Consider the following 10,707-nt stretch of genomic DNA (forward strand, 5'->3'; position numbering starts at 1 on the left):
ATTTAGAACTCGTTTGGCCATAACAATTTTTCACTTTTTTCCTAAACACGTTTTTACTTAATCAAGGTTTGGCCATGAGAATTTCAAATACAACTTTGAAAAACACCTGAAAATCTTTTTTCACTTTCGGGACAATCAAACAACCAAATATTCATTACAAAAATTATAACCAAACATAACTCCAACTTCAAAATTTCAAACAAAGTGAAAAATATTTGGTTTTCATGGCCAAACGCCTACTTAAAGTTTCATATGACTCAAGTTCAGATATATGTGGTTGAAGTTCAGTCATTTTTGTCCGAATTTCAATTTTATATGGTTGTATTCAATAATTTTTACTTGAACTCCAGCATATATGGATATATTCAATTATTTGTCTAAACTTTAGTCATATGTAATTTCAGACATTTGGCTTGAATTTATATATTATTTTATGCGAGATAAAATTTAAAATATTCCTTGCGAGTAATTCACAGCATAAATGAAGGATATAATAATTATAGATTGAGACCCATAGATAAACTCATCCAAGTTCTTTGTATTAGCACGATCTTACGACTTTTCTTTCACTATTTGGACATACATGTGTGATGTGACTTAAAGAGTTCAAATTGGACACGAAAGTACAAGAAGTCATTCCATTGAAGACGCAAATGGTAGGTTGATTATTTTGTATTCCACTTAAATGAAAGATTGTACTCGGAGATAAGATGTGATTTTCCTCACCAAAGACATCAATTATTTAGACATAAAGCCTTCAGGCTTTTAACTTTTATTGGTACTTCAAAACGACCCACTACACCTGGGCCGAAGCTAAGGGCGTAAAAGAGTTCACTCAAATTTTACTTGTTTATACAAGGTTAATTTTTATGTATATATATTAGACGTTAAGTTTCTTTAATTCTTCGCATGTTTAGTTGTTTATATTTTGAATTCTCTTAGCAAAAATCTTGATTCCGCTACCAGGGGCAGAGCCAGTAAGGACCAAGGGGGGTCATCCGAACCCCCTTTGACGAAAATTTACATAGTATATATAAGGTGAAAAATATATTTTATGTGTATATAGTAGATGTTAAACCCCCTTGGCTTCTTCGTTTGTATAATTCTTCATATGTTTGAACTCCCTTAATTAAGATCCTGACTCCGACACTGTCCGTATTTCCTAGTCAACTCTGAAGAATATGCCTTGTAATCCCTATAATGCATGGCTGCTAAGTCACTTCAAATATTTGATTCTAGTGCTTTACAAGACTATTAACAGTTAAATCTTTCTAGAAGACAATAAAGAAAATTATCTCTACTTCAAAATATCCCAATAGCCATATAAAAATAGGAACAACGTTTAAATTTGTTCGTGTATTATTTGGAATTGCTCAATTTTGTCCGTCATTTACACCTTTATTTCATTCATAACTTTACCATTAGCAAGTCGTCTTGTATTTATCTTTGTTGTTAATGGAGGTCTAGTGTGAAATATGTGGACTCCGTGCTTCCAAATTCTTTGAGAAAAAATTCAATCTTTCCCTTCGAACTTCTGAATATGATTAAGTTGAAGCTCCATTAAGGGCCTTAAGGATGAGAGCAAAAACGAAATATACCCCCACTAGCAGCGAAATGTTAGACAAATTTAACCGATGGTAAAGTTTCTCAATTTCTTTCGAAGTAGTATGATTGTGGTAAATACAAATTCCAACAGAAAACACAGAGATCTACATTCTCATATAGAGCAATATGCAGCTGCATAATTCTTGATTCAAATAATTAATTCAAAAATTACCTGGAGGTCATAACTTTCACAAGTTATGCCCGGCAGAAGAATAGGGAATTATGATTTCACAAGTTATTTCGGCGGGCTTAACTTTAGTACAAATTATTCACAGGTTCAGCTTGCCTTGTTCGCAAGTTATGACCTGAAGAATGAACCACATTACTGCAAATTTCAGCATTTTCATTACATGAACTGATTCTCCTGGACTCACATTCATAAGACTAAACTAAATCAAGACCCAGCCTTTCATTGTGATAGTTAAGAATGTTAACTTCCTCTTTTTTCCACCACATCATGCAAAATATAGGACCTAATCTGGTTAATAATTTTCCATATTGATCTCTTCCTCCAAGCTCTCTGCCTCTCTAAGAACCACCTACTGAACAGACTTGAGAATGTACTGTGTAAATCATGAACATCATGAATCACGACCAGCATAAATTTCGAGAGTTTGGCAATCATTTTGACACACGAGTGAAAACCCTAATTGACTGATCCCCTTGATCATACAACTGGGAGAGTTTTTTTCTTTTTTGGGGAGAGAGTGTTTTATTAGAGAGGAACATCGGAAGTTTCCTTGTATAAAGGCCATGTCACGCCCTGCTGCAGCAGGAAATGTGAAGAGAATTTAAGAGTATAATATTAATACTCCACTGCACAAGCTGATCAATCTACAGGCTCCAACAAAAGGGGCGTGTTCTTTGAATGACAAGGAATTGATCCTCAATATAAACTCGTCCCTGACCGCTTGATCATAAGAAGACTCAGACAAATAACAAGATCAACAGGGGAACTTACTGCTTACATGGCCAATTGGCCGAACAGTGTACATGTTAAAGAACCAGGCATAGGTTGGTAAAGTTGAGACGGACATGACATTTTGTATACAAGGATTGATCTTACTGGCAAATTTTGTACAAGACATTTTTCAACAAGCAGCACTATTCAACTAGTACAGCTGCCAAGATTACATAACTTGTGACATAAACACATGGTGGCTTTCTTCAAAGTTATAACGGGGATCCTGTTATATTTACCAAAGTTGTATTATAAGAAATATGTACATATCCCACAGCACCTTTGATGAATGTGACAACCTGTGGAACTTCTCTTCTACTTGCTTTGCATCCCTTCAAAACAACATGTCTTGTATGGAGCTTAATTGTTCTTGGGAACTCGGGTAAGCAAATCTAGAATCTAGAATATCCAACTGCTTTTTTATCCATGGTGGATCATCTGTCCTGAGCCAGAGAACTTCACCAGTATCTCTGTGCTTGAAGTCTGGGTATTTAGGATTGACTTTACCCTTCCTGAAGTCCATCCATTCATAAGGGCTAGCGAAGAAAATTTGCCACAAACGGATCCGGTTCGTGTACTTCTCCGATTCTTCTTCACCTGAGAACGCAAGTAAATGGACTTAGAAATGAGTTAACGAGTTCGAGAAGCATGGATATGTAGGATCAACCAATTTCAATACCCAGCAAGCCCCACGTTCAAAGCAGTGAAATTGTTAGCAGGAATGTCCAAGCCAGTTCATGTCTCAATATCCTTTTTTTTTTTCCTTCTTTTCTGGTTTTGTTGTTGTTGGGGGGGGGGGGGGGGGGGTGTGCAAGATAAATATAAAAAAGAGGATCATCTTGGATTATGTGAAGCATTTTATAAAGTCTCTTTAGTAGTTCTTTCTTTTGTCAGAACAGAAATTTCCACCCCCTCCATTCTAACTCCAAGAATTGAAAGGTGGAAGCTACAGAGAATATCTTACAATAAGGTGCATTTTCCTAAACTAAGTAATAGCAGACTTAGATTTTAAAATCAGGCCATAGTGAATGTGTCAAAAATTAGTAGTATTGGATTTTTTTATAAACTTTAAAGCTCCATTCAAGAAATTTAGAAGTTATCCTCCTGCAGTCTGCTATTTTTCAATTATCCATCAATGTCTCATATACAATCAATCAACAACCCTCAATACCATATTTCTCGCCTACTTGGGGTTGGTCATATAAATTCTCTATATTCCATTCTGCTCTATTGAGCCCATTGCTCTCCAATATCAAAAATGTCTATGGATTGCTTACAATCTATGAACATTATCAATTTATAAGAAATGCACAGAAAGGCAACCTGTACCTCCTGATTCTTTCTTCTCAAGTTCTGGGGATGTTGACGCTTGAACATCTGGAGTCACAAAATTTATTTCCTTGACAACTACCTTCACAAAAGAATCAATACATGAAAACATGAGGAAAAGAAATTGTGCAGCACAAGCTACATAGAAGTATAGAAAGAAAAAAAAGAGATCATTTTGTTCAGCAAGGGATCTCAAAAACACATCTGATGCAGGATCATGTTTTCTTTAGGGTAGAGCTTCTATATGCCATCTCCTTTTGTTCTTCGAAGATCCAAGAGAAAATTCAACAGCTAAAGAATAAGTGCACTTATGTCACGACTTCCTCTATTAGCCTTTATGGCTTTATCTGTAAAGAGATATTCAATAAATAGAAAGAGCAAAGCATATTAATTTGGTGACCTAAGAAGCTGATATATGAACTAACAGCCTCCCTCTCCCAAGGGAAAAAAAAAAAGAAAAAAAAAAGAAAAAAAAATCAGGAAGTTCATACAGGAATGATAAACACAATATGGTAGATGCACTTCTAATTAATCACCTCTTTGGAAGCTAAAATTGTGTGTTGTGTCAAACAGAATAAAATGAAACGTTACGAGAAGACAACTGGATTTCTCTTAATGAGTTTGCTATGCTGCAACCATACCATCACCCCGTCATCATCATAGAATGTCACATTGTAGATGAAATAGAAAAATAGCTCGAGTCTGAAAGATAAGTCCATCTGAAGATGAATTCTTATATAAGTCTAAAGCACTAATAAGCCACAAGGCAAATACTGATGATCTTATGATGAGGAAACAGACTATGCGCACTCTAATGTATCATTTTATCCTTGCTTCGGTGACCCAAGCGAAAAGGTCACTTAGTTCGTTAAACAAAAGAAACCAGGAGCTTCCCATATACTCTCATCCGCCTTATTGCAATTTGAGAGAGAAAATTCAGGAAGAATACTCATCAGAATTTGGAAAATACAAACATATAAGAGGATGTATAGCAAACTAAAGGTGGGATGTCGAAAACTATCAAGCTCCAAAATTTACCCAATTCTCCGTCAAACCCTTATATTTACAAATAACTCTACATACAAAGAGCATAAGAAAAATACAATCTTTTTCCGGGTTACAAACCTCGTATCTCATCTTCTGTTTACCATTCTCATCAGCCTTGGTGTATGATCCCAAATGACCCCAAACATAGACCAAGTCCTTCGGTTTAAAATGCTCCATTGACACTTCTGCCATTTCATCCCACATCTTCAGCATAACTCTGCACACCAACAAAAGTTTATTTATAAAAAAGTACAAAAAAGGAACCAAATAATCACCATCAACTGACAACAATAACAACTACGCCTCAGTCCCAAGCAAGTTGGGGTCAGCTATATTATATCATCATCATAATAAATAAAGTAAAAGTGAAAAATACATCAAAAACACACATTATATAAATAATATTACTAGTACTAATACTTAGGCCTCGTTTGGTCATGAGAATTATTCACTTTTTCCGAAATATTTTTTCACTTTATTTGAAAATCAGCGTTTGACCATAGAAACCAAAAACTTTTTCACATTTTGTGGAATTTTGGAGTTGGAGTTGGAGTTGTGTTTGGCCAAAGTTTTTGCAAATGGCATTTTTTTTGTTGAAATGTACTTGTTTTGGTTGTGAAAAAAGTGAAAAACTTGAAAAACAAGAAAATCTTGTTTTTCAAATTCAAATTTTCATGACCAAACACTAATTTTTTTAAAAAGTGAAAAAAAAAATTCGGGAAAAAGTGAATAATTCTTATAGCCAAACGGTCCTTAAAACCTTGGTTTCACCTTTTTCATTTATAGTACATCCAAACAACCAAATATTCTTAGCAAAAAAACTAGTACAAAACATAACTCCAAATTCAAAAATTCCAAATAAAGTGAAAAATATTTGGTTTCTATGGCCAAACGCCTACTACTACTACTACTACTAATAATAATAATAATAGTTCCATAAGAGTCTAAAACCTATACTCAAGTAGTAGCTATCACCTAATAGTTTCGTAATACAGAAATTGCCATCAGCTTTGAAATAAAGAAGTTTGCAGATACCAGTAAAACTAGAGACTTACTTAAAAGACGGGTGGGTTTGTGAAGACGCTGAAACATTGAGTAAAGTATGGACACCAAAAGAGCCGTTTCTAGTTTTAATTCTTCTTAACGGACACTCAATATTGCCTATGAGACTAACTGAGTTGTGGAGAAACTGGTGTTGTTTTATAGTTGAAGGGCGTTGGAATTTGAGGACGTGTTGATACACTGCACTTTCTTCGCCTTCACTACTACTATCCTCACAGTAAAAATCCCACGGCCGGTGAATCGCCGCCGCCGCGGAGGAGAAGTGGCGGTGCCGGAGAATTTGGGCGGTGGTTTTGAATATGGCGAGGGAACGTACGGCGGCTGCTGCTGCTGCTGCCGCCATGGAACTTTAGGCAGCTTTGTTTTCGGCGGGTTTTTTAAGTCTCTGATCTGACTGTCGCTAATCATTTGTTTAACTAACAGCCACATAGGCTAGCATGTACAAACTAACGTCTTTCAAACACAATTCGACTTATATAGTATTCCATCTTCAATGAAATAATATTCTAATATATATTCTCATTTAATTATATTATTTTTTAGCTAAGACTAATAGTAATTGAGAGAAAAAAAAGAGTAGCTCTTAATTAAGTTGATAGTGAAAGAGCAGAACTAACAGAAACCGATACATTCACGACCTAAAAAATAACTTACCATATGTCTAAAATATTACTCCACCTTCATTTTCCCAATTTAATTTTTGCTTCTAATAAAAATCAGATTTAGAGAATTTGATAGACATACTTGAGGACGAGTTTAGGGGTTCAATAGGAATAGCACTTAATTGAGGTGTCAAAATGAAAAAAGGGACAAGTTTAGGGGGTTGCATATGCATTAAGCCTTTGCTATATATAATCTAAGGGAAAAGGGTCAAAAATACCCGTCTACTTTGGAAAAAGGGCTAAAAATATCCTCCGAACTTATTTTGGGTTAAAAATACCCCTCTCATCCTTAAAGTTTTCAAATATACCTTTGTCTTGATGGAAATTATCCCCCCAAATAACTCGAAATCTTTTTTTAAACCCGCCCCCATAAGATTCCTTTATTCCCCCAATACATAGGTATGAAGTTTGAGGGAATTAGAGGAATAAGGGGATCTTATGGGTTATTATTTAGTTGGGTCGGGTTTAAATGATGGAGCGAGTTTAAAAAATGATTTCGGGTTATATTGAGGGATAATTCAGTCAAGACAGGGGTATATTTGAAAACTTTAAGGACGGGAGGGGTAATTTTGACCCAAAATAAATTCGGATGATATTTTTAGTCCTTTTTCCAAAGTAGAGGGGTATTTTTTATCCTTTCCCCATAATCTAATGTGTCCTATTTATAAGCTTGTTTGGTCAAATTTTTAAAATTAGCTTATTTTGAAAAGGGTCTTTTCAATAGTACTTTTTAAAAAATTGTGTTTAGTCAATTAATAAGCAATTTGTGTTTGGTCAATTAATTGAAAAAATATTTTTAAGCAGTAATTGGTATTTGACCAAAAAAATTAAAAATTACTTTCTAAGTGTATTTTCTAAAAAATATTTTTAAAAAAGTGTTTTGGGGTAAAAGCTACTTTTTTAGCTTCTGAAAAATAGCTTTTACTACACTCTAAAAGCAGTTATTTTTTTCCAAAAGCTTGATCAAACACCCAGCTTTATAAAATCAGCACCTTTGGCCTACCAAAAGCTTGACCAAATATACTTAGATGGACAACTAAGTAGCGTTTAATGTATGGGACAAACGAGTGAAAAGTTATGTTATTTCATGTTTCAACCATTTAAAAATACTTCTTTTTTCCTAATATTAATTTTTTTATGATTTTGGATGAAAATAATTATTATCATGCTTGCTCAAAATCTGATTTAAAAAGAAAAAACTTCAACCGAGTCGGTGCTCCCGATGTGTCGTTAATCGGGTCAGCACCAGTACCAACCTCCCAGGCCCAACACCCTTTCCACCTCCAACCCAACCCCACCCAGGTTACCAACCCAAGTTATGAACTTAAAATTTTACATTGATAATGCACAAAAAAAAAAAAAAAAAAACAATGATCAATTTAACTTGACTAGTTCAAACAATTTTTTTTTTTTTTTCGGTAGGAAAGATTAAGTATTAAGATTCAAGTAGAAAGTACATGGGAGGCATTAGTGGCCGCATTCGAGTACAGATTAGTGTTATTAAGAACACGACCAAAGTTAGGAGTACAAAAGTTGGGGTGTGCAGAAGTAGTAACTTCCGAAGAAACTAAGGGAACATTAATAGTTGCAAAAACTTGATGTAGTGTGATGGATTAGCGCTTCTTGTGCAACGTAGCGTTGTTTTGTGATGCCTTCCTAATCTGCTGTTAAGAGATCAATAAGAAAAAGAGGAGGCTCATCCATGTGAGTTAAGCTGCCATCTTCCAGTGGAGTACCAAAAAGAGCTAGGCCATCAGCAACCATAGTTTCCTCCCTGTACACATGCTTCAAGATGGGATCATTCAGCTGGTAGAGGAGGTACATCATCTTTTTTGTTTCAAATTAATAGATATTAGGGTGCCTTATTACTACCGTTGGTTGTTAAATTACCTAATTGTGTGTAACTTACTTCATATTTTATTAGTACTTTAGTAGATTGGAGTTGCTTCCAGATTATAGCTACTAGTAGGCATTTGGATTTACTTGAATGAAGTTTTAAAATAAAAAATTGAGCTGAAATTGAAGAAAAAGTATTGGAATTGCAAAATTGAAAAGAGTGTTTAGAAGTAACTAGATGTGTTTGCACCTGACTTTTGAGAAAAAACTGTTAGATCTATGAGTAAAAATCTTTATTTCAATTGAAATATTCTTCAAATTAGATATGTAAATAGGTTAAAATAATTCTTTACGTGTACTCTATTGAATATTTTTAATCCTTTCAATTTGTAAAATAATAACAATCAAATCTACAGAAGCAGAAAATTCAAGGAAACTAGAAGAACTAGATAGTTAACAAATTCACTCTTGTTCGCTAGAGCTGGATAGTAGCCATGAATCACGAGGTATGAAGTAAAGAATTTTGATGAGAGCATGAACATGAAAAAGAAAAAGAAAAAAAGATAAAAGAAACAAAAGTGATATGTGAGTTTATAACATGCTTCAAGTGCATAGTGTAAACAGTTTCTACACTACTAGTTTAGTGTACGCACAAAGCGCGTAATTATGAGTTTATTAATAAAAAGAGAAATTTTTCTTGACCTTTAAAGAGAAATTAAGTATACTAAAATTAAGAGAATTGACTATCTAAGCAACCAAGTGACTGTAAAACATACTTGGAGTACAAATCAGTTAATTTTGCTAAACCAGTTCCGTCATCACACTAAACACTTGTTTAATATAATAGCTTGTTTAGAACTCTAACCTGATTATGGTTAAGAAATTATTATGAGCCCGTTTGGATTAGCTTATAAGTTGGCTTATAAAATTTTTTTTTTGAGTGTTTGGTCCTACTTGGCCAAATTAAAGTCATTTGTCGCTTAAAATAAGCTCAAAAAAATAATTGGACCCATTTAACTTAGTTTATCTAAAGCACATAAGTCGAAAATAAATTTTATAAGTCAAAAAAAAATAAGTTAGATTATCCCAACTTATTTTTTTAGAACTTATGTTCAAAAAAATTTTTTAAGCCTATGCCCAATCCAAACGCTCTATATTACCAAGTACCAAAAGAAGGCAGAGGAAAATCCCAGATATATTACACACTTAATTGAAGTCCTAAATATAAAGTAGAACTGTGTGTTTATTTAGAACTCTAATAATTATTTTGATGTAACTCAAATAATTTAATTCTTATATTATGTAAAATAAAATTAATTTATTCAAGAGAGAACATTGGAATTGGAATTGAATTTTGAATTAAAAGTCTATATAAGTTCATTTGGCCAGTTAGTTATTCAGTAATATTGTATAAGTGCGATTAGTATTTAATTGATAAATCTCCCTTCTATAATTTTGATAGCTATTTGATTTTACTCAAAAAATTGCTTTCGTTTTTTTTTTTAATAATCATTAAAAGTGAATTTTTAAAAAATTTGTGAAAAAGTTGAACAAAATTAACATTATACTAACTAATAAATACCATATATCTGTCCAACTTTTTTTTTTCTGTTCAAAAAAAAAAAAAAAGTTGGACACGAAAATGAAAAAAAACATCAAGTTGCAAAAGATTTGGATCACCGATTAAAACTTGGCTCTTGATATACGTAATAGAGATAATTTTGAGAAAACTTTCCAAGCTCGACAAGGTTGTCCAAAATTACAAGAATACCAAAGTATTAGGACTTCTTGCCTAGTTCAATATGGATGTATTTAGTACACAAATTTTTAGTTGATTTTAAAATTCTAAATATGAGAAAAATAGTTAAATGACACTTTTGTTTATTATAGAGTCGTGTAATGAAGACAAAGCGTTCAATCAACCTTTTTTTAACGTCTAGCATACGTATTAAAAAGATTCATACTTAGTTCTCTATTTTATCTAATATGAAATGAACTTACGAATTATTTTTAAAAAAAAAAAAAAAAAGGCGAACAAATATGTTGAATTTATTATTTGCATGTGCTTTATTTTTCCGTTATATTACCTTTAGTACTTTCAAATCACATATTTCATTCATGATTCATTTGATGATATATGTCGATGTGGTAACTGGTAACAGATAAATTCGGGACTTGTCTTAATAGTTGATATAAGGTAAATCA

General features: G+C 33.2%; 1 protein-coding gene across 1 annotated transcript; it reads right to left on the minus strand.

The window, feature by feature from the left end:
• Positions 1-2,539: 2,539 nt before the first annotated feature.
• On the minus strand, positions 2,540-6,416 carry LOC132033330 (protein OSB1, mitochondrial-like). The gene is made up of 4 exons (XM_059423278.1): positions 5,998-6,416; positions 5,021-5,159; positions 3,896-3,977; positions 2,540-3,163 (listed from the first exon to the last, which is right to left on the minus strand). The coding sequence occupies exons 1-4, from the start codon at positions 6,345-6,347 to the stop codon at positions 2,901-2,903; spliced, it is 834 nt and encodes a 277-aa protein (XP_059279261.1). The 5' UTR covers positions 6,348-6,416; the 3' UTR covers positions 2,540-2,900.
• Between the last annotated feature and the right edge of the window lie 4,291 nt (positions 6,417-10,707).

This window comes from Lycium ferocissimum, chromosome 10 (genome assembly GCF_029784015.1).
Source record: "Lycium ferocissimum isolate CSIRO_LF1 chromosome 10, AGI_CSIRO_Lferr_CH_V1, whole genome shotgun sequence".
Lineage (NCBI taxonomy): Eukaryota > Viridiplantae > Streptophyta > Magnoliopsida > Solanales > Solanaceae > Lycium > Lycium ferocissimum.

Coding starts and splice junctions, on each gene's coding strand:
- LOC132033330 (XM_059423278.1), bottom strand. CDS start 6,347: ATGGCGGCAGCAGCAGCAGCAGCCGCCGTACGTTCCCTCGCCATATTC. Junction 5,160..5,997: donor CAAACCCACCCGTCTTTTAA/GTAAGTCTCTAG, acceptor GTTGGTGTGCAG/AGTTATGCTGAAGATGTGGG. Junction 3,164..3,895: donor TGAGAAGAAAGAATCAGGAG/GTACAGGTTGCC, acceptor TTGCGTTCTCAG/GTGAAGAAGAATCGGAGAAG.